Source organism: Eurypyga helias, unplaced genomic scaffold (assembly GCF_000690775.1).
Source record: "Eurypyga helias isolate BGI_N326 unplaced genomic scaffold, ASM69077v1 scaffold908, whole genome shotgun sequence".
NCBI lineage: Eukaryota > Metazoa > Chordata > Aves > Eurypygiformes > Eurypygidae > Eurypyga > Eurypyga helias.
In genome coordinates, this window is record NW_010268626.1 from 9,754 (window position 1) to 34,757 (window position 25,004).

A 25,004-nucleotide genomic window follows, 5' to 3' on the forward strand; every position below is an offset into this window, starting at 1 on the left:
GTAACAGTTGGGATATAGAAGCTGTAGGTTCACATTTCTGTGAGAAGTGTTCACACCCTTGTTTCTAATACAATGATTGGTATGAGATATTAAGGAAAATACAGCTTAAGTATGTATAGACTTATTGTGCCACCTTCAGAGAAAGCAAAAATAAATGAAGTTCTGAGTGTCAGAAAAATGGGATGAGAATAAAAACTAATCAGAAAGAGGGGGAAATAGAACAAATCCAGAATTCGAAACAGTACAGGAAAATAAATGAACTGGATTAATTCCAGTGAATGGCTGAAAATTGTATGAGCTCTGAATAAAGGGCATGTGAATGAATGATACATGAATACTGAATAAAAGGCATGAAGGATATTGAGAAACTTTGAACAAATACATCACCATGAAAGATGCTGCTCGACAGCCCTCAATCATTCCAATTTGATAAATACAACACAAACCAATATTTGTTCAAATTGTGCTCGGTCCTCAGTCACGCATCAGCAGTTCTGCACCTTATTTATGGTGGTGTAAAAACAGAAGCATTTTTTGGTTCTTTGGCTTGGGACAAGAGTGGCTTCTTCCTTCATCTTGGGCATGTTTTTTGTTGAAGGAGAAAAATTGTTCCTAGACATGAAAATTTAAGTCTTCCGCTTTATGCTGAGGTTTTTCTGCTTGCATCATTACTGTGTTGATATGCTTACAGTTTTCTGTTGGCAGAAGTGCTACATGCTAACGGCAACATCCTACTGAAAATGGAAGACGTGATAAAATCGCACACCGAATAGGCGTACAGAAAAGCCCTTTCAAAACAGCTGTGTTAGCAGTGGAGCAATTTCATCGTCAAATGATGTACATCTCCGAGTTGTATCTTTATAATCTCTGCAGAACGTTGCTGAGAATATTTTGTGACAATGGCCGCACTGCAAGGCTGAGCCAGCACTGCCAATGTTGGAGAAGAGTAGGGGAGTCTTTTCCTCCCGCACCAAGCCGTAGCTCACAGACACTGAAACACATTGTGATTTCCAGACGGACACCCTCAATTCTGAATTTTTAAAAGTTGTGTTTATCTGTGCTTGCAGGGCAAATACCATGGTAATCCCATGCATATAGCGGTAATCATCTCAAACTGTTTAAGAGAAGAAAGAAGAATATTGGCTGCAGCTAGCATGCCTGTGCAGGTAATGAATTGCATTTCATTAATCTAACCATGTTAATCTGCTCACGTGCTGTTAGGACCAAATCCTGTCCTCTCATCCCACTAGAGTGATTTGTGTGCACTAGGGGTTGCAAATGTTGCCCTTTAAACTCCTCTTTGTACTTCATTAGTGGCTCTACTGCTGCAAATGTTGCTAAATGTGACTTCTGTGTCACAGCTAATCTTCAAAGAGATTAATCTGTGGGAAAGGTCTAAAGAGATTATTCTTTGCAGAACAGATGTGTATACTTTAAATTATGCAATGCACTAATTCCTATTAATTATGCAATGCAAAAGACATTCCATCCGATATGTTGCAAGTTTTTATGTTGGTTGAAGAATGAAACTCTGTAATTACACATAAAACCTATTTTGGGAAAACTGTTATATGGTTAAAACTCAGGCAGAAATCTGAAGTCACATATGTTGTTTCATCACCGGCGGATGTAATACGTGTTCTTATATGAGTATTATGACATGGGTCTTTTTCAGAACCCTAATGATCTGTGTTTCAGTTTCTTTAATTTACTAGATGTTTAATGTTCGCAGTATACCCACACCCTTCCACCTTTAGGCTTTCAAAGTTAAAGCAGTACGTTGTTCATATCTGTGGAACTTCACAGATTTGTCTGTTCATACAAATCTCCAGCTGGCTGAAACCAGCTTCTGAATTCCCTCTCTATGCTACAACTTGCAGTACAATTACTGTCACTGGTTATTATTACTCATCCACCCATTATCCGTTCAATGTATTCCAGGGGCCACTGGAAAAGTCTCTGCAGAACTCTGTGGTTTCAGAACGACAACGGAACGTAGAACACAAAGTGTCAGCCATCAAGAACAGCGCTCAGGTATTTTTTTTGTCCTTTTTGCTGTTTACACAGCCATGATTTTCATACAGACATACCTGAACTACATTTAAGCTGGGCAGCACAAGCAGTTTTGCTAACAAGCTGCGCCAACAATTTTCCAAGATTCTGAGGACCTCATCCCAGGACCTGTATCCTCAGGTTTTTACAGCTGCTCTGGGTTCACTGTGAGAGCTGCCCCACTCATCCTGTGTGAGTTGCAGGCGGACCACTGAGTGCAGTAACAACATACCTAGTGTCTCTAACAAGATGTGAGGTTCAGTAAATGTATTTCTGCAACTTCACCTCTTTTTGTTGGGTCAGCAGTAGCTAGCCTTCGTGACCTCTGAGTCATCTTTGTACAACCGAAGGCTACGTGACATAATTACGTGTGGTGAAGAACACTGGGAGCCAATGGTTACAGTTCTCCAGGGGTTTCCCATACCATTGCAGGGCTGAGCCAAACCTGTAGCTGTGTCCCACAGAGGCCTTGAAAGCTCAGCCAGAGAATACCTGTCCAGTCAGGTCAAGGCAGGATAAGGATTCAGATTACCTACAGCCTTTTTGCTACCCCAGCCCCACTTTCAGCTTTGCAGCAGACTCAAATTGAAGTTAAATACCTGTCCATGCGCCATTCAAGAGCAACACTTCTGGTACACTAGAAAGAGGTTCTAGCAGCATTCTCTCATCTCTGTCTCCCTATGTGGGGATGAAGGGTTAGAGAGATGAAACCCTTAAAAGGATAAAGCTAGCTTTAGAAGAATGTGATACTAGATCTCTATCCATCTGTAAACTGTAAGATGAGAGCTGCAGAGCAAAAGCAGGCAAAGCTGCAGCCCAGCAGCCTACCATCCTGCTCCTTCTGCCTGTGGGGAAGCACAGCCGTCCCTGAAAGACCACTGAAAATGAGAATGACTGCTAGATCCAAGTTTTTTTTAGTAGGTAATTAAGTTGAACACAGAAATCAGCCAGCTCCTTGTGTATGTAATTTCATATCTTAAACATATCATTTAAAAGTTTAGTCTCCAAAATAAAGAGAAAACAGAAATGGCTAATTCTGTCGTAATTTAGCAAACGAGTTTTTGTATTTTCACAAGACACTTAATGTGCATATCTCAGGGAACTAAAAAGGATTGTGTACGAGTTGTTGGCAGAATCAAAGCTTCCTATAAACAGCACAGAAACAGACCTTCAAAGTAAACCAAATTATTTCCTTCTTTTGACGTGTCTTTTTTTGAATTACCATTTTTTGATTACTACAAAACACCTCTGAAACTTCTTGCAGTACATATCAAAACAAACCCTTGCAAAAAGCCAAAGCAGCAAAAATGCTTCATTTCTTTACCAAATTCTTAAGTAATTCTGTAAAGTCTCCAAGCTCTGCTCCTGTCGCGGGCTCCACTTTTCTTGACTTTGCAAATCCCATTCCAATTTCCCTCAAATTCAGTGCAAAATTATCCATTTGCCCTGCTTTAAAGTTCCAAGAAGAGACTTATATTATTGGCATCATAATTTCAATTTAGCTCAGGCTAAATGTAATCATTCCTACTTTCTACTATGTCACTGAACCCGTAAGCAAGAAGTGGTTAAGCTCTAGCAACTAGTGTTTGACAGTGGGACAGAGGATAATAGCTGGCTTTCAGAACAAGTGAAATAAATCAGTAGTTATGAACATGCATTTATAATCCAGCCATCTCTTTTAAAGCTTACAAGATAGTAAACCAGAGACCCCAGACTGCTTAGGGATTTTCAGATGGGAGGACAGGAAAATATTACATTATGCATTTTTCCATTACAAAACAAGTTCCTTCTTACATCACTGTGAGCACCCAAATAATTCTACTTTCTTTTCCCTGGGAAAGATGACTGACCAAGATGTCAAGTACTTGGAAGACCTGCAAGAGGAATTTGACTTTAGGTATAAAACAATACAAAGCTTAGGTAAGAGTTTTTATAATAATTTTTAGATTCTCTAGGAAATGTCTGATCCTGCAGCTAGACCCCAGTATCAGGGGGTTTTGTGCATTACCCAGACAATACATCTAAATATAAAAATGGATTTTGAGTTTATATATAGTCTTGGAACATAATGACAGGATCCCTTTGAGCAAGTAAAGTTATTTGTTTATAGATAAGCTGTATAGTGGCATGAAAAGAAGTAATTTTCTTCATTTAAAGAACCTATTTTTCTATTTCCTCACCTTTGCCATAGCCCTTCCTTGGAAGGATGTGGAAGAGCCTCTTATTTCCCAGAGTAGCGTTGTGCAAAACTGATTTTTTAGCCTCTAACTTGGCTTTCTGTTCTTTGTTGACCACAGTGGTGATAACCAGCTGGTAAGCACTCTGACTGCATGTTTGACCAGCCTGTGATTGTTGAGATCTGCACATGGCAACAGTCCTTGCATGATCTTTTTCAGAAAAGAAACTGAGGTCCACCTGTGTCTGCTCAGATATCATCATATTATCTCACTGGAAAGATATTGGGCTTGAAACATCCAAGTTCTTAAACATGTTGATCCTAGATGTTTAAGGCTGGATATGGCAGGCAACTGGAAGAAATCAAGTTGCCATGGCTTAATGAGTTGTCAGTCATCAGACAAATCATAATTATTGACCATGCAGATGATGAAGCCTGCCTCACTTGCAAAATAAAACATGCTTACATAAACGACTTTTGGGGCTTAAAATTTCACTGTGTCAACAAACGCTCTACACCAGCACAGCCAGCTCACAGCATCTTACACCACCCTGTGAGCGGCTGCTCTGGCTGGGCTGACAATACGTTTTTTGTCCGCCTCTATTGAAACATGTACCCTAACCTGGTGGGAAGGTGGCAATCCAGAGCTTAGCAGAGACACAGTTGGCACCAATTTCTTTTTTGAAGGTAGCATGAAAGGTGCAAGAAGAGCAAAACGGGAAGGGAAGGGGAGGGCAAGGGAGGAGCTGCATATGAACGAGCATGTGGCAAGCTTAGGGATCCAGAGAAGGAAAAAAGATACGGAGAGGGGGGTACCCAGTGACCGGCACTCCTGGCTGCTGAAATCCCCACGGTGCTGAACATGATCCGTTTCAAACATCTAACCTCCTTTCTCTCAGCCAGATGTGTAATTCACATCAGGTCCATAGAGCTTCAGTCTAACAGCTGACACCGCGAGCATATTTCAGTAACGTACAGTCAGTCATTGATCCAAGCCAGATGTACGTAACGCACATGAGTATGCACATGAGTAAGAAATTTATACATTTCTAGATAGCACCCATCAGTTTTCTACCCTTTCCTGTTCCACATACACATCTAAAGAGCGGAGTCATAATACCTTATCTTAAACTTGTACTAAAGTTAGTCCATTCAAATTAAATACACTATTGCATAATCTACCGATGCCTGCAGTTTATTTTTTCACTACTTCATGCTGCAGTCTGGTCGTGGTTTTTTCCACTCCTCCCCTTACAAACCCGCACATGCACCCACACGCTCATACTGATTTTTTTTCATCCCCTGCAGAGCAGAGCGACAAAAACAGCGCCCTCATTAAACAGGAAATGTTGGCGTTGCAGGCAATGCTCAATACTTTAGACTACAAGAGAAAGGTTAGTGACATGTTTTGTCATCTGTGGCTCGTTTGCTTTCTCCCCTTATTCCCACACTGAATTTTGAAATGCTGCGTGTGCCTTTCAAAATTCTCCTCACAGAAACAGCAAATAGCATGGGAGCTAAAAATCCACAGAAGGTTTGGGTGGGTATGGGTAATTTTGGCTAGCAGTTAAGAAATCGGCAATTAAGTAACGGCTCAACCAAGAATATGGTTCCGCACGCCTTAGAAGTGAGGGCATCACTTCACAAGACCTCTTTTGTACTTAGCTGGCAATCTGTAGCTTTTAAACTAAATAAAAAGTATTCAAAGCAAACATAATCTAAGAATTTCAAAGAAAGTAGAACAAATAAAAAGCCCCCAACAATCCACCAATGATACCTTGCTGTGTTCAGCAACCAAGACGTGCAAATATGACACATATTCCCCTGACCACTTCTTTGCTGGCGCAGAAAACAGTACATTTAGGCCGTTTGTTTGAGTTTGTGTACTCTTTACGTTTAAAAGAAAGCAAAAAAACCCAATGCGTTGGATAGGATGCAAGACAAAGGGGAACCTTTTGACCTTGACAGTGCTTGCAAGTGTTAACTTCTTAGAGGTGTTATGCCCACAAGGATTGCAATCATCCCGCCTCCCACCCCCCTCACAATAAAAAAAAGGCAGCTTTACTGAGGACAATTTCATAGAGATTTGGAATTAATCTCAAGTACAAATGGTGATGCATCTAGTCACCTCTGAGTTAAGGAGGCTGAAGTGGTAGGGACTGAATATGGGGTACTTTCAAAACAATTGAAAAAAATAAATGTAGTCAGCACTTTATGATAATTGCTGAATCTTGTGGCTGTTCCCTGTGGTCAATTTGCGACACCTTTCCTATTTTACAGGAAGTACTCAGTAAAATAGGGCGTGTGATTCATGAAATCGATATGCTTATGAGCAACATGCTGACTGAAGAGCTGCTAGACTGGAAGAGACGGCAGCAGATTGCCTGCATTGGGGGTCCTCTCCATGGTGGGCTTGATCAGCTCCAGAACTGGTAAACTTGCCTTGAGCTTGTGTTTCCACTGAAAACCACAGGAAGTCTGCTGCACATGAAATGATCATTCCTTTAGATCTGGTGCCTTGCAACACCAGCAGATTCATTAGCAGCTAAGCAAGTAGGTAACTTAACATACAATTTGTTTTGGTGGACAACATTCTCTCACCAGAATTAATAACATTACAGTGAACTGCTGAGCCTGAGCCGTGGCAGTTGCTCATTTGTTGGTATGACAGTTGTTCCAGATACATGACATACCCTCTCGGGAGTTTTTCTTGAGTAAGTACTGTGCTGACTGAGTTTGTCACCGAGGACAGTGGGAGTTTTGTCTACGCAGGAGCTGGGTAGACACTTTATGGTTTGACTCACTGGGTACATCACTCCTCCAGACTTCAGACTACACAGGAATTGAATGGCAGTAGTCTCTGTGGTGGCAACTCTAAAGGGGATTGCAAATAGAAAGAAAATAGCATTATATTTAACAAGATAGTGCGGCCAGAGAATGTCAATGTCCCGGTCATTTCTCTCCCATCAAAATGCTCTTCTGAAAAAGGTGAATAAGAAGAAAAAAGGAAGGAAGACAACCACAAACCTCTTTAGGTTTCAAGCAAAAAAGTATTTTTTGCCTTTTTTTGGTTTGGGATTTTTTTCCTGACTGAAGTTTGGGATTTTTTTTTTCCAATGAAGATGTTAAAAATAGCTTAAAAAGCATGATTTTATACACACATACCATATTAAACTGTTAGCAAGTGTTTGGATTTGATTTTCCTTATTGTTTTACACTTCCTCAGCCTTAAGAACTTCTCATTTTGTATAAATATTATCCTTTCAAAGATTATATTTTTCAAAACTTCTGAGCTGTAGGAAAGAATTAAAATTGGCCCAAGTGCCCTGCATGTAAAACGTCAGGACCACGTATATACGTCTTCCAAATTATCACAGACAGTGTTGCATTGCTTTTGATGAGGCCTGCTGCATAAATGTTTGTCTTTGAAAATAAAGCAGGTAATCTGCCTGATGTATTTATATACTCTTGTAAACAAAAAAATTAATGGGCTTGAGTTAGGATAAAGCTAGAAAGCACCAATCGGTACTGATTCTGTTGTCCCCACGCAAGAACTTCAGTAGCCATTATGTTCCACAAGATGACTGACATGAAAGACTGCAAACTAATCTTTTGTCTTGCTGTAGTTTTACACTGTTGGCAGAGAGTCTCTTTCAAGTTAGAAGGCAACTGGAAAAACTGGATGAGCTGTTGACCAGACTGACTTACGACGGGGACCCCATCCCAGTGCAAAGACCTCAGTTGCTGGAAAAAGTCAACTTTCTGCTCTACAATCTTTTCCGGAAGTGCGTAAGCCATCGTCAATGTACATAACTTCACCTGAACTGACCCAGATTTAGTGGCAACAATAAGAGCATATTGTTAAGAAGAAAAAAAGGAAAAAAAAAGTTTTAGAGGATCGTAAAGACTGAGTTTCCAATATAAAAATATGACAGCTGTCATGAAAACTCCAAGAAGCTGAAGGTGCCAGGCAGCTTCTTGTGTGTAGCAGTTAAGGGTTTGTGATCATGTTTTGACTCTAAATGAACACACAAATTCCGCTTATTTTTGTAGGAATTATGTACATACTGCTGAGAAAAGTTGGGTTGGTTTTTGGTTGTTGTTTGTTTTTTTTAAGTAAACTGGCAGGTGTTAATTTGTCTTTCCTCTTCCTCACCAAGACATTCCCCCAGTTCACCCTTCTATTAATAGACAAATTGCTATCATCATTCCTCTTGCCTTTTGTACTGACTCTACTAGAGATACACCACACATGACTATCTGAAAGCAAAACATGGTCAATGGTGTTTCTATATAAAAAATGAAAAAGGATAGAAAGATTATTTAATTTCACTGGAGCCAGGTTCAGTGTATTTTCATTCTCTATTTTCTGGTTCTGACAAAAGCCTCCATCTTTCAGACTTTTATCAGCCTGGTATTTTAGGATTATGGAATTTGTTTCGGTTTGATTTTTAATGTATTGCAAATATCTGTTTCTTATGGGAACAATTCAGATGTAAGTTAGATCACTGGACTATTTTGAGAACTGGGATTTGGGATACATGCCTCCCACTTCAGCATCTGTAGTGAAATAAGTCTCTAAGAGATACCAGCACTTTTTTTTCCCCCTAATACAGCTGTTTCTTTACGTGTATTCCTAACTATTTGTTTCACTTCTTTTCACACAGTTCTTTCGTGGTTGAAAGGCAGCCCTGCATGCCAACCCATCCCCAGAGGCCCATGGTTCTCAAAACATTAATACAGTTCACTGTTAAGTTAAGGTAAGGAAAGGAAATCTCATATAAACTCCTCTATTTGCTTACTGTATTTTATCCTAGAATAATCTAGAAAGCAAAGCAGACCAACTTGTATTAGAGATCCTTTAGACTCCAGTCTGTTTTTCTGGAATGGGGATATAAAGGCAACAGAATCTGTCACTCGTAATAAGTGGCAATGAAGAGTAAATCAGTGTGAGGAAGAAAGGCAGATTGTGGCCAAAAGTCACCACCTTCAGGGTTCTGTATGCACTAAATTCTTGTTTCAGTGACTTTGCAAACTGAGTAAATAATGATCCACATCATAGAAGCCAACATCAGAATACTCAGGGCCACTTTTGCACTTAGGAAAGAGAAACTTCCACATTTCGGGGGGCTCTGGTGAATCAACAACAGGTTATTTCCCTCCCACTAGCTCCTTGCCTGACTGTGAAAAGAGCAAAGATTGGAGAGGAACTCTTACCTCATTTCCACCTCACAGCTAAAAGAATGCATGGAGGGTATGAGGTGTTGAAAGGGTGCATACAGGAACGTACGCATACATCTACGGTGCAGTCAGATTATACAAATCCATCTTCTAACTCTTTCTTCTTTGTGGGCTCTCTAGCCGTTCCCTCAAACTCATACTAACTTTACCCCATACTTGCAGGGAGGGTAGAACACCTGGAACAGCCCAGCTCCTCTTTCTGAGTATACAACCCTGTAAATCATGATATAATCCTAGATGCCTAGTCTGGTTTTGGACTGTAATAATTTCAGATACTTTGGTGTGGAGCTACTGGTCTCCAATATTTTCTGGCAAGAAATTTATTCTGTTAACACTCACTTTTACATTTTCTGTTTTGAAGGTTGCTAATTAAATTGCCAGAGCTGAACTACCAGATCAGAGTGAAAGCAACTATTGACAAGTAAGAAACTTTGATGTGAAGAAATTCTCTCTCTCCCTACAGAGACAACACAGGTTTTTCAATTACTACCCTATCTGATCTACAAGTTGCTCTGAAAAGGGAACAAAACAAAACATATGTTAACATCAGGGTAATGCTTTTTGGTTTTTAATGTGGAAGATTTCATTGTCTTTCAAAAAAAAGCAGCTATGTCTAATTGATATTTTCAAATTGGAGGCAAGAAGTCCATTTAGGCTTTGTTTCAGGACTTAGATAAGATTCATCAGTCTGAAACAGCAGCATCACACAAAAACTTTAAATCAAAACTGTATTGGGTTCACGGGACAGTTAGTTTTGAAATACCACTTATCTCTGCTTGCGTTAATAGCCCCAGTACCCTCAGTGCAGCTGCCCCGAGTAGTACATGGAGCTTGAAAAGCTCATGCTGTAATTAGCGTCTATGGAGCTTACAGAGTTTTACCCCTGCCTGAAATTAAGACTGCTATATAAACTCCTCCTTTCCAAGGTCTTTGGTTCTCCTTTGTCTTCCCATTATTTCTTACAGCGGTCCCAAATAAACAGGATCCCCAGCTTCTTTGGTTCATTATAATTTCCTGAGCAAAAAGCATCTCAGAGCCTGTCTACGCTGTTTGTGAAAACAGTGTTAATGTTGCCTCGAGTATTTCTGTTCGAGCTGATGCATCTTCTCTCAGCAAGGTGTTTTATTCTGAGCAATACCCAGTAGAGCAAGCTGGGTTATAGATAGGTCAGGGCACCCTAGCATGAGAAAACACGGTGTTCTGCACGACCTGCTGTCAAGGTCCGATTTCAAAATTAGCAAAGGTGATGCAAGTCCTCACTGCCCGCCATCCCCAGCCACAGGTACTGGCTACTTCCCCTTCTTCTGGCTGTTGTGCTTCTGCAGGCCCCTAAAAAATGCCTTGACCACACGGACATAGAGCTGGCCCAAAAGAAGGAAGGAAAACCCCTGGTGAGGAAGCAGCAGGAGAGAAGCCAGGACTGTTTCTCTCACAAGCTGTGTACTGTCCTATTTGCTGCTGTGCACATGCTCTCCCTGCACACCACCAGCTCTCTAGGCAGGCTTGTACTGTCCCATAACATGGGTATGTGAGCAATTAGGTAGTACTTTAGCTTTGAATACCCACGTATCGTTCCAGTGGCAGGAAAATGCTAGATGAAATAGACTACTTGCATCTGGCCAGATGCAAAAGTCTAACTGGACAGTACAAATTTCAGTTCTTTAAAAATTGCAGTTGTATTGGTATTACAAATTAACTTTGACAAGACAAACTATCACCTTGAGATACGTTTCTCGGTCCAAGTTACGGCTTACATATTTACTGATCCATCTTCTGTTTCCTCCCCCCACCCCCTCTTTTATTTTAGGAATGTTTCAACTGTAAGGTAAGAATATAAAATACCTTATTTCATAAATTATCCAATACAGTATTATTTGAGTACGTAAGTGTGATGTCCTCCGCAGTAATCGTAGATTCGTTCTGTGTGGAACGCATGTGAAAGCAATGAACATGGATGAATCTGCAAATGGAAGCCTGTCGGTGGAATTTCGGCATTTGGTAAGTTTGACTGCTTTTTTCCTGTCACATTCCTCCGGTAAAAAAGTAAAAGATTCTTTTAAAACTATGCAAGAAGAACTGTATTACTGTCAACTCATTTCCTTTTTCCTTATACGGCAAGTTTACGCCTAGAACCTCTTTGTCCCATTCCATACTTTATTCATTCCACAAAATAACACTATATATTTTCACAGAAATGACAAAGCAAGTCCTAATTAATGGCAGAGTAGGAAAAGACTAATCATAGAATTGTTTAGGTTAGAAAAGACCCTTAAGATCATCAAGTCCATCTGTTAGCCTAGCACTGCCAAATGCACCACTAAACCATGACCATAAGCACCACATCTACACGGCTTTGAAACACCCCCAGGGATGGTGACTCTACCACATCCCTGGGCAGCCCTTTTCAATTGCTGGACGACCCTTTCTGTGAAAAAATTTTTCCTAATATCTAATCTAAATCTCCCCTGGCACAACTTGAGGCCATTTCCTCTTGTCCTATCACATTGAATTACACAGCTTCTCAGAAACTGAACTTTGTTAAAAAAACCAAACAAGCCAGCCAACCAACCCTATTTACCCTTGTCCAGGGGAAATATATAATTGGATGCTTTAGGTCTGTTTGAAATTAGTGCCTGCAGTAACTGTCTTCGGAGAGGCAGCAGCAGTGCTCTGTAACTTGGCTGATACCCCAGCGAGTCACGCCTTCTCACTAGACTCCCTCACCTATGGTAGTTTTTTGGCTTAACCACAGATGCAGAGAGTGCAACAGCACGGTTTTGCAAAAGGAGATGGAGACTGACGGTCTTTAGCACTTCTTCGTATTATATGCTTCGCAAGCGCCCTAATTAACACTTTGTTACGTTAAATTTCTTAAAAAAAAATCTTCAAAACATATCAAAAGACTATGCACTTGTGCTGGGTTAAGTCAAGCACAAGTGAATTTGTGCTTTACCCGGAGTTAAACCACGACAGCCCTGAATAGGCTTTTCAAGGCATAGTGTCAGAGCATTCATTTGGGCGTATTTGTATACTGTAAATGAAATCATATTATACTAACGTCGTGAAACACCATGGTTACAAATTATCTTCTTTATACATAATTCTGTCTGTAGTTTCTTTGGCACGTAAATATTGTTTTGCTTTATACAGCAACCCAAAGAAATGAAATCGAGTGCTGGAAGCAAAGGAAATGAGGTTAGTGGATTTATTTTACATTTTAGTTTTGATTACTCTCACCAGTATTTCAGATTAGATTTTATTTAAATCAGAGAGCAACCAAAGGTTGTTAGATTTTGAAATATATATTAGCCTCAGAGTAAGTATAGGACCCAATTATCATATGATAGTAGAAGTATAATAAGACTTTTCAGAACATGCCTTATAATTACAAGCCTTAAATTTGTAGTTTTAAAAAGTTACAGTCGAAGGTAGGAAGTAATAATCTGAACGTATACATTCCTCTCAAAGGCTGCTTTTTTGATCATTTACTTTTTGGAAAAAAAAGCTTTTTTGGTTATTCGTTGAAAGAACTTTTTCCTATGGGAACAGTTCTCTAAATATATATTCTGCTGGCCAAGCTTACAGCTGAAGTAAGGGTATGATTATCTTTGCATGTGTGTAGTTTACCGATACTCATCCGAATCCGGTCGTATGTTCCCCTCTTGTGGTGACACTGTGCTATGACACCTCAGCCCCAACAAACCAGCAGGTACTTAGCAGATCCGAGATTTGGCCATTTAATAGCCAAATGCAGACAAATCTCTGACTGAAGCACGAGACAGAAGCTTGCAGCCAATGATACAAGAATAAAAATCATAGAATTTTACAGGTTGATGGCTCATATCACAGCCCAAATAGATGTAGTTATACAAGCACAACAGTTATTACAAGCAGTCTTTAAGTACAAAGCAAAAGCGTGATCACCATGGAGAATTTTAACCAAAAACCTAAAGCAGAAGTTACTTGAGCACGCTTCACACCCTGTGTCTGAATGGATAAGCTGCAACCTGATTAGCAAGACTGAAACTCTAGGCTCACCCCCCAATTACTTTACTACTTAAAGTTATTTGCATCAAGACAAGCAAATGCAAGAATGTAGGTGCTCTCCTTTTGGTAGGATTTTACTCCCACTTTCACTCATTGCACCTCAGTCACTGTATAAAACACATAGGGCTGTGGACAACTAGGACAGCAGAGCTGTGACATGGCTCACTGCTAACTGATTTCCTCAAACAGAGCTTCTCCTTGGTCAAATCACAGTCTGTGAAGTCACTGTTAGTATGAGCAAGTTGGAGTTTTTGATTAACAGCAATGATAATAATTTAAAAACTCAGTTTGTTATAGGATGTTTAGTAAGCCGAGGGTGTAGTTGTTAAGAAAGACTTGCCTAGTAAAAAGGCAAGTCCTTTTTGCCTAGATGACATACACCTTTTTGCCTAGATGATTTTTCCATGAGAAAAATTTTTTGTATAAATCATTAACGGAGGGAGGGAGAAGGGGAGTTTCACCAATCCTTTTCAACTTTGCATCAGCAATACAGGTTGAGCTGGTTAGATTCTACCTGCATTAAAACATCTGAGCTCATTTGATGAATGAGCATTTCATGGAAAAGCCTTCAGCTCCAAGCTGGATTTTCCCTTTGCAAGGCAGATTTATTATTCCGGTGCCCAAGGATCTGCTGTTATCTCAATCCCTCATTTACAGCGTGTCTTGTTACAGTGACCCGTACATGTCCTGGAGGAGGTGCTCCATGGGAAAGATAAGGCCGGAAGGCACTTTCCCAAGGAGTGGTTTTATTTACATTGACTGAAAGTGGAGTATTTCAGTAAATGTAAGCATTTTGATTTCACATTTTGTTTCTTTTTTAAAAAGTCTGACAAAAACAAGTATGTGATGGAGAGGGGAAAAGCAGCAACAGACAGGAAAAGGACAAATAGATTTCCATACTTTGACTTCTGGCACTGGAAGCCTATTTCAAAAGACCCGTTTCCCAAGGGGCAGAGATTTGGATCTTTATGCTGGTTTGTAAAAAATGTTTTGGTCAAAACAAAACTCTCGTACTACAAACTTCAATCAACTATGACAAACAGAATTTTTTTTTCCCATCCAAGAAAAGCTGAAGTTTTTAATACCAGATTTACTTTGGATTAATGATTTAGGCCTCTACTCCTTCAACTAGTACCATCTAAGTATACTTAAAAGAAAGCCCTGTTCCTGGATGAGGGTCTTACTTGTCATCAAAGCTGAGGCTTTTCGGTTTGTGTCTAGTTTGTTTCTCCTTTATCATTTCTGTTTAAATTGGAATTGTCAATCAGTGAAGAAACTTTAGGAAAAATTGGCAACAATCTTTATCAGATACAGAAAAATAGTCTGTTAGCTTTGTGTGCAAATCTGTGTTTAAAAGCATCATTTTAGAAAAAGTTAAAAGCAAAAATTAAAAGCTTAAAAGTATTGCTTTAGCAATGTCACAGGGTTTTTTATAGGTTTGTTAGGGAAGAACACCAGACTTCTGGACTAATTTAATGTCAAAGTTTAACAAACAAATTCTTTACTTCACTTCCTTCTTGTTCTACTTTTATATTTGATATGTGTTTTCTTTCCAAGCTGTGTAACCTCAGCAGGCAGATCACTAAAACAGTGTTAAATAACCTACTTACTCCCTCAGGGCCCTCACATGGTGACAGAGGAACTGCACTCCATCAGCTTTGAAACACAGGTCTGCCTGTATGGACTGACTATAAATTTGGAAGTGAGTATTCTAGACAGATTTTCCGGGGCAAGAAAACAGGCATTTTCCAGCAGCTTATAGAACCACCACTGTGTAGGGCCAGACCATAAGTCTGTCTATCCTAGATGCTATCTACAGCAGTAACCGTAAGCAGAAGCAAGATATCCAGAGCTTCTGGACAGAAGCGTACACTTTGGGAAGGAAGAAGGGGCTAAAAAACCAAAGCATAACAGTGTTATGTTATAACATAACACCTCCCTCAACAGCATTTACATACTGCATTCATTCTTTCCACCAGACCAGCTCTTTGCCCGTGGTGATGATTTCCAATGTCAGCCAACTACCCAACGCGTGGGCTTCTATTATCTGGTACAATCTGTCAACCAACGATCCTCAGGTAGGTCTTCGGTATGCAGGTACGGACTTGCTGCATTTTCAGGTTTCTATTATTTGATTACCATATATATTCATTATAAAAAGGCTGTGTTTTCCTCTTAAACTGCCCTTATTTTCTTCACATACGCTGTTACCAACATCACACTTTACTGTTGTTCACTTTATCTTTTGCTCCCTGCCCAGATATAAAACCATATGCACACTCAGCCTTCCGTTCCGTAGGCTAAAGTAGTAGTTCTTAAACTAAGGAAAGGTGATAGCCCTTCTCCCCAACTTTTCTAGTTTGAATTTGTCTTCTTTGGATGCAGCTGACCAAAACTGTACATGCTACAAAATAATTCTACTAGTACAATTCAGAACTGTCAGAGTAGGTGTATAGGTGAGTCTGTTATGTACTTAAATGCTGCTGTCCCTCATGCATTTTATAGGAGCTAGTGCTTTCTGTGGAGGAGATTACAAGTGCCAAGTAGCACCTTCCAGGGGTTCTAACTATGAACCGTATTTTAGGTTCAGTCACTGTTATCCAGGGGCTCTAACTATGAGCAGAATCATTCTTTCTCAGGCTTCAGCTGGCTCAGCACGTATTTTAGGTTCAGTCACTGTTACAGTGTTTGCAGATTGCAGAATAGTGCTGTCAGCAGCTCTCAGGCTTTCAGTCAGGGATTAGTGGCAGTCACATAGATGTTTGGAGGAGAGAAAGGGCAAGACACTTTACTGTGGAGGGCACCTAAGAACAATGGCAGGCCAGCTGACCAGCAGCCTGGACTTTGTCATCGTGCTGTGGTACTCCAAAGAGTTTTTGCAGTCTTCAGCATGTCATTACATGTCCAGTCCAGAAACCAAATGAAAAACTAAGATGAGCCAAATGATTCAACAACATATCGCCATGGAAGTATGTAATGGTTTCAGGTTTCCATGCACCAAACATATGAAAGTATAGTGAGAATATCTGCAGTTATTGGACAGGACATAAGCCTGTTTTCACTGGCTTAACGTACGAGATCAGAAGCACAGCAAGGTATTTTATCATCCAAGATGGACACATGGACTCTCCCCCTACAGCTCTGCTCGGGCACCCAAGTGGACCTTGCTGGGTGGCTGCAAGGTGGGGGGGACCCAGTGTACCCCCACCCCCATTTTTAACACTTCCAGATTCTGCTCAAGCACTTGCACCCTGCTTTTACAGCCTGCAGTGTATTTCACAGCTGCTGTCTAAACAAAGCATTAATTCTGTTGCAGAATTTGTCTTTCTTCAACAATCCCCCTGCTGCCACTTTAAGTCAGCTCTTAGAAGTACTGAGCTGGCAATTTTCATCCTATGTCGGTCGTGGACTCAATTCTGAGCAGCTCAACATGCTGGCAGAGAAACTTATGGGTAAGTGTGTAGAAATAGAGAGATTTTATTTGCTTTTGGGCTCTTATATTCCATAGTTACAGGTAATGACTTTAGGCGTGACCTCCACTTCCAAAGCAGACTTCAAAAATGCCACAATGACATTTCTGTCTTTAAAGAAAAGCACGCGTCAGCTTATTCTTACCACAAAGCGATTCAACTTCTGAACTTCCAGGCTGCTAAACTGAAGAAAGAGGGCATCAGAGTCACACTGAAAAGTGATGTTATTTTGTTTCCTTAGCAAGTAATTATCTCACGCATCTGAAATCAAAAGGAAGTCTTTTTGCTTGCTTATGGGGTTTGGTTTGGGCTTTGTTTCATTTTAAGTACTGTCTTTGGTGTCTGCTTAGTTCTGGGACCCAGCCTTCACTGGTGACAGCGTGGCAAAGAGAAACAATTATCAAATATATGGTGAGCTGTAAGAAACTGCAAGCAGAGGGTGTAACAATACCTCTGCCGTCGGGCAAGAACAGCAGCATTTGTCAAAGGCTTGGGGGAATCTCTGCCTGTATTGCTTTCAAAGCTGGGAAGCAAAGACTGGCTTCCCTGGGTAACAGTCACTTTTCCTGATGGTTTCTTGGAGAGTTCTTGCTTAGTGGAGGTAGTGAAGTTGAGAGGTGCCATTGTAAATCAACAAGAGTCATAAGAAAGGAAAAATAAATTCTTAAAACATGAAACCTCCAGATAGAGTAGAGGCCAAGAGAAGTAACACTTGGGCTAAATACTGAAACTGAGCACGCAGTGATGAAGAAACAAAGTCCCAGACTACTGTAGGCAAATATTCCCAAAACTACCATTATCAGCTGCTTCAAAAGGATACAGAAAAATTGATCTACAGGCCCTTAGCATGCCCCTCTCCAAGTCTGGATGTACTGTACTTCTCCCTCCACAACTATACAGATACCAAGCTATATTGATTTCAAAAATTCAGAAAAATAGACTCATCCTTTTGGTTTGTTGGTTAGTTTTGCGTTTTGTTTTTCCTTTCAGGACAACAAGTCAGTTACAACGATTATCAGCTATCCTGGGCAAAGTTCTGCAAGGTATGGTTCGGAAAGTAAAATTAGACTCTGGTTTCGCCTAGCGCCCACATGCATACGTAACTGTCTCTCTGATGCTACTGCTAAGATTCCCGCTTGCCCCATGTGGTACTTGTAGCCCGGCGCAATCACATTCGTTGTAAACAAGTAACTGCTCTCAGGAAGTGTCATTATAGTGTGCCCATTCTGTAAATGATCAACAGATTATGCGATCAAAGCATACAGTAATTTTTTTCACATGCTCAGTTATGACCTAAATTATTTCAAGTTGGTCGATGTATTCAGGAACTTTGATGAGGGACAGGTTACTGAGGAAAAGGGTAAACATGTTTTATTCCTATTAACTACATCATTTAAACAAGTATAGGACCTTGGCGGGACGTTAAGCTTTCTTGTCATCATTTCTCTCAAAATGTAATTTCATAACCAGGAAGAAACAACAAATGTAATCTTTTTTTTTCCCTTGAAAAATGAGGCATTTCCAATACATATCTTAAAAATCAGTTGGTTTTATGTCAGGCAGGAAGAGAGACGTCACTCAGAACAGCACTTCAGATCTGCCAGTCTCGCTTGAACAAACCACATTGTTCATAAGACACCGAGATAGCCATGCTGGGTCCCGCCACTCACAATTCTCCTCTTGTGTCTCCTGTTTTTGTTTGTTTTCTTTTTTTAACCATTAGGAACACTTGCCTGGAAAGTCTTTTACCTTTTGGGTTTGGCTTGAAGCCATCCTGGACTTAATTAAAAAACACATTCTTCCTCTTTGGATTGATGGGTGAGCAACCAGTAAACTGCTGTATACTGACCTCTCTTGGCTTTGCCTGTTTTCTTTGCTCCTTTCAGTTTTAGCTATGCGGAAGAGAACTTGCAGAGAGTTTAATACTTCTTTCTCCCTTTTCCCATTTATAACTTTTGGAAATTCCTGACAAAAGGGAACACTGTTGAATCTCTCAGGTATGCAGGTTTAGAGCTGTTTATCTGTCAGCGTACAACATGCTTCATAGTACTTTGAGCTCAATGCCATTCTCAAGATGTAAATCCCATGAAGCTTTGGTCACAGTTTCAAGACCTTACGTGGCTTTTGTAGCCAGGCGTTGAACACCTGTGTAGAGATTGGCCAGATGCATTACGCAGATGGAAGCCTGTATTTTTTTCCCAAAAGCTAACCCCTGATTTCCTGTTATACTTCAGGTACGTAATGGGATTTGTAAGCAAAGAGAAGGAACGAATTTTGCTCAAAGACAAGACACCGGGAACATTTTTATTAAGGTTTAGTGAAAGCAATCTGGGTGGAATTACCTTTACTTGGGTGGATCAGTTAGAAAACGGTAAGTATAATTTAAAAAAAATAACAAACCTCCAACTCAGCAACACACCTGTAATACAGGAGCCACGGTTTCTTTGGTTTGAAAGTAAAATTGACATGTATTGTGTCTTGGCATGGTTTTGGGCAAGATACAAGTATCGTATTTACTGAAATACAAACCAAAACTCTGAAAGTCTCCCTCTCGGTTCTTTATGTTAACTATATAAGCTCATTAGGAGGTCGGTCTGCTTACTGCAGGCTCTAAATTTCTTTCCACCTGTCAGAAAGTGTAACTTGAAAGCTGCTAACATTGGTACAAGCAGGTAAAACCCACGCCAGTGTAAACTGCAGGAGAAAGGCAAAAATACGTTCCAACTGCAGATGCCAACCTACCACTCACCCGCGGTCACGGTGCCTTTGTATTCTTACAGGAGACGTAACATTTCATTCGGTGGAACCCTATAACAAAGGTCGCTTATCTGCACTGCCTTTCGCCGACATACTGCGCGATTACAAAGTTATTATGGCAGACAACGTTCCTGAAAACCCTCTGAAGTATCTGTATCCAGACATTCCCAAAGATAAGGCCTTTGGCAAACACTACAGCTGTCAGCCAAATGAAGGTTGGGCTCCATTTCTGTGTTTATCCTTTCTATAGAGCAGCTGCAAAGTCAAGAGGCAATTTGAGGAACATGGTGGGAGGAGGAAGGGAGCAGATTAAGATGCCTCCTTTAATCGGCATCATTAAGAGAGCTGTTTTAACGTGTGTCTATCATTTAGACCACTTCATTTTGCCATTATATCCATGGCCTTAGAGGTCACGTTAGAGGCGATGACAACGAGGTTTAAGAGAAGCTAAAAACAGATCTTAGGGTAGAGAGAGTCAAACCCCAGGAATTTTTCCCTGACCGATGCATTGCAAAATTCAGTGCTGGGGTGTTCAAACGAGCTGAAGTTGAAAATTTATCCTGCTTATTGGCTTCATAATTGTATAACACTGTCGCATGCTGCCTCTTTAACTTCAAGGAATTCTGTATTTTCCAAAGATCTTAGGAAGACCTGCTTTTATTGCAGCAGTATAACCCTTGGCAACCACACTGGAAAAATACAAAAAGTCTAGACAAGAATGGCTCCAGATGTTCAGGCCCATGCCCTTTCTTGTCCAAGTTACAACTCAGGCCACTTGTAGATGAAACTTTCCCTCAAAAAAGCCCTCAAAGCCTGGATTTTTTTAACAGATAGTACACTTTTTTCTGGACTTTCAGTATGAGAGGTTACAATTCCATTTGAATTCAAATTCCTACACTACTCAAAAATATCTGTGGGCCACAAATATTTTGTTCCTCTTTATTTTAATTCAGAGGACTTTGTGTAACGCTCCAATCCTCTACAAGTTCCTGTATATGTTTAATTTCATGCAAAAGACATCACTGAAGCAGCATCTGTAAAGACAGAGCTCCACACAAGCACTTACAGAACTGAAATCTAGAGACCTAGGAATACCAAGCTTGTAGAGTCACAGTGTATTTGCTTCTGAAGCCCTAACAAGATCTCTGTCATCAGTTGCTGTATTATATTCCGGGATGGCAATTCATACTACGGGAGCACAGTCAATTATGTGACTAAGACCTGAACCCAAAGACTGATCTCAGGAATTCCCCTCATTTTTACAGCTGCTTATTTAAGCATAAGCAGGGACATTCCTTTTTTAAAATATATTATGGCCTGCAACACTTAAAGCAGATAATCCATTTCAAATAAATAATAAAATTACTAGGCAATAATTAACTTCTGCAATATTGATTTTTAGTCTCCAAGCCCTCAGATGGAGGCGGCAAAGGTTACGTTCCTTCCGTATTTATCCCAGTGTCCAAAATGTAAGTATCCTTACAGATTTATTACACTTCAAATGTAATTTTTATTAAATTTACATAGTGTTTCAAGGTTTTCCCTGCCTCCCTTCTGCTATTCAAATAGTTTGAGATAGCAGCACAACACTTTTTCATTTGTCCACGAACTTCACTTCTACAGGGCTTTTCCCATCCATGTGGCAAAGCATTTGTAAAAACTGGATGCAGACTTTACAGTACTCTGATCTACTTTTCCTTCGCTGTCTCCTTTTTGTCTCCAGCAGCTGATGTTACAGATTGAGATTTAGTCTCTTTACCCTTGGTCCTGTCTCCTACATTTTTAAACATATACCAGGCCGTTGGCATGTGCTTACAGGGCCACCAGCAAGCCCAAGGCAGGCCTAACTAAACAAGCACTCACCATACTCCACTGCTGTGCATCAAGTTAGAAGGATTTAGGTTGCTTTTAAGATCATTTTTGTGGTTTTTGTTTTTAAGCTTAAATGATTCTACAGATCCACCTTCTCCATCAGATCTTCTTCCAATGTCTCCAAGCGTTTATGCTGTGCTGAGAGAACACCTGAGTCCCACAGTGATCGAGACTGCCGTACGTTGCCAACTCTTCCATTGATAAGTTAATACTAAGCAAACAGGATGTGTACAACGGATGCTGGTTATAAAAAAGGCTGCTTGTACAACTATGAAAAAGTTAGAGCTCATTTAGCACTTGCTGTATTACATTCTGAAATGAAGCTGCACAAGGGACATAAAAATAACCGATTCAGCAAACGCACAACTTTTCAGTGCTGCAGCTTTCTACATGGGGTACCAAACTGAGAAATTGGGAGACAACTAAACATTTTTAGCAAATGAAACTAATATTCACTAAGTATATAGAAAGATTGGGAAACCACTGTACCAGTGTCCTGTTAAAAATATTTTCCTCTTTTACTTAATGACTAGAAATTGTGTTCTGGATCGTCATGGCTCAGAGTGCTTACAGCCCTGATATTCACCCACTGGGGATTTGTCCAGCAGGCTTCTATCAGGAAACAGCAGCGGTTTGGCTTAAACCACTTTAAAAGAAAACCTCCTTTTTTGATACTAGCTCTTAGTTTTCTGCATGTTCAGTGATTTATGAACTTAAAACGGTTATGTATTTAACAGCCTGTCAACTCCCCTTCAAATGCCCCTCTGTACACACTCCTCCTCCCCCACCAACAGAAAAAAACTAAATCAGAACCCGGACTGCCCACAACTGGAAGCACAGTTAAACTTTATATATAAATAAAGGATATCCTTCATATGCACCAAGCCGAAGCTCTGTTCAAGAGCAAAATACCTTTTTCTGCTTCTTTGCCTTTTTCCCTGATAGCGCCCATGACAAACTAGTTCTTCAGCTAAAACTGAAATGCTAGCTGGAGTAAAAACTGTGCATTAAAACCTACCACACCTCATCTGAAACATGTCCCCAGCCCATTTGTTGTTTGGTTTATACATGTGAAAACAGTTCTGATCCTCTACACTGCATTTGTGAAGTTTTCACAAACCATTTTCAGTTTTGGCAGAGGAAAGAATAGTTGGCTTCGGTTTTTTTATCATCAGGCTCCAAATGTTTTTGGTTACTTCTAGCACGCACAGTAATTCTCAGACCAGCTCTGTCCAGAGCTTCTAAGTCAGCTGTGACCATCGCTATCTTTTGGGGTTGTAACCACACAAAAAGAATAAGTTTGGTGATGACTTGGGAGAGGCAAATACAGTCGTGCTGCAGTTTTTAAGGGTGCTAGAGAAGTGGTTCAGTGCTGCTAAATGGTAGGTGGATTTCTGGAGGCTAGAAGAGTTTTCAAGTTCTGCTAGAAATTAGGGGAGAAAACAGTTGGGGAAGTTTTTTTAATAATTCCTTCCTTTTTCCAGTTTATTTACCTTGCTAAATGGGAATGAGGAAAACACAGAGGGTTTTTTCTTTATCATCCCAAATTCTCACAACATAATATACCTTGGGGAAGGGCTGCCCAAGTACAGTAAGCAGACAATCTGCATTATTAAAGCTACACTCTTCCTCCACGAGATGTCAATAGAAAGCACCGTGTGCGATGCAGAGAACGAGAGTGCAGTCTGCAGCAGGAAAAAACACCCCACAACTCAGTTTTAGCAAGACGCACTTCCTGCAGCCAAATTCCCTTCTATTCCCCCCCTCTCCAGATTCGCCTACCCACTGGGAAAACAAAGACCTGCTATACATATCCATAGCCTATATGAACAAGAGTTCATATAAAATTTTATATTTTTGTTGCACTTTCTTCCCACACCATGTTTTCTAAGGAGTGTGCCTATATTTTGTCAAGAACTAGAAACAGGATCCTCCGATCCTTGCCCGTTTGCATTAGATAGGCAAAATGACCCTGCAGTTATGACCCTCGAGCCAGACAAGTTCCATCTGCAGTTAGTTATTTTTGATGAACAGCAGTAACTGCCATGACACTAACCATTTCTTTCTCTTCTTCTAGCTGAGTTCTCCATACTCAACTGACTGAAGCCCACAGACTGGAAAAAACAGTAATCCTGTGAACACTGGGTGGGTTAAAGACACAGTAAATATTTTTTTCATCATCTTTGTAAATCAGCATTTCCTGGAAACCATTATGATGTTATTCTTGGGCCTCCTTCTGTTATCAATACCATGTAAGTCTCCCTAGGGACTACAGATCAGCTCCTGCAAGTCAGAATTGCTGCCCTCAGTGATAAAAGGCCAAATCCTTTGTGTCTTGGAGGTCATTTGACTTCAGGGGGGTCCAACAGGGATAAATTTTACTTGCGGGATTATTGTCCATAGGTGTGCTGTAAATACAGGTGTATAGGAAAAAACATTTTGCTTCTGTAAACAGCATAGAAAGGTAACTAAATACAAGAGTGTGTCTGGGGAAAACAGGATTTATTGTGTTAAATAGTTTCTGTTTAATCATCTTCTGGTATACCACTGGTTTAGTTTCTGTTTTAAAGTGAAGATTCTCATTTCCCTGAGTTCAAGTGTCCCATAGGTGTCCTGGGTTTGCTTTTTTTCCAAAGATGACCTTCACCATAGAGTTTTATCTGCCACTGCAGCAGAAGTTGCGGAAGGAAAGGCGAGCCTGGGAAGAGAAGGGCATTCCAGAAAGGGAACGGACACAAAGCTTGCGGTGTCAAAAAAGCTATCTCCATTTTGCCATCGGAAGAGAGGGCCAGGAAAACTTCCCCCTCTCACCAGATAGTTGCAGAAGTAGATTTATTTACGTGTGAAGCACCCAGATACGTCTGGGTGTGTACAATCACAAAGGCTACAAAGCAAAAACTCCTGTCTGACAGAGTCAGATTCTATCTGGTAAATGTAAAGTAGGATGCGTAGTTTTTAAACATTTACTGAAGAGCTGCAGCATTTGCTAACCGCTGGGCAGTTTGTACTACGTGATGGAATACTACATGCCTGTCAGAGACTCATTTAGTAAGCAGAATGAGCATTTTTTTCATATGAATGGTAAACTGACTTTAATTTTTTTTTTTCCAGGCACTGTCTAGTAATTTTTTTTTTCCAGGCACTGTTTAGTGCTGGGTTTGGTTCGTTTGGTTTTAGGGGGGTGTGTGTCCCAATATTATCCCTAAAGCCTCTGTTAATATAATAATAAACTGGCAGTCCCAAGGCCACTGCATTTCATTTGGCAGGCTCAGTCAAGAGTTAATTCTTGTGTGCAGAATAAATGTTTAACACATGCAAAGTTCTTACAATACATATAAGCATTTGAGCATTTGCACCTTGCACTCCTCTTGAGCAGGTAGAAATCAGAC

General features: G+C 40.3%; 1 protein-coding gene across 1 annotated transcript; it reads left to right on the forward strand.

The window, feature by feature from the left end:
• Window positions 1-1,064: 1,064 nt before the first annotated feature.
• On the forward strand, window positions 1,065-23,787 carry STAT4 (signal transducer and activator of transcription 4). The gene is made up of 21 exons (XM_010157787.1): window positions 1,065-1,166; window positions 1,942-2,034; window positions 3,894-3,972; window positions 5,537-5,622; window positions 6,509-6,660; window positions 7,855-8,013; window positions 8,896-8,988; window positions 9,831-9,890; window positions 11,277-11,294; window positions 11,374-11,467; window positions 12,620-12,664; window positions 15,135-15,218; window positions 15,496-15,594; window positions 16,833-16,968; window positions 17,977-18,029; window positions 18,710-18,804; window positions 19,221-19,357; window positions 19,767-19,958; window positions 21,146-21,212; window positions 21,684-21,792; window positions 23,693-23,787. The coding sequence occupies exons 1-21, from the start codon at window positions 1,089-1,091 to the stop codon at window positions 23,717-23,719; spliced, it is 1,956 nt and encodes a 651-aa protein (XP_010156089.1). The 5' UTR covers window positions 1,065-1,088; the 3' UTR covers window positions 23,720-23,787.
• Window positions 23,788-25,004: the final 1,217 nt, after the last annotated feature.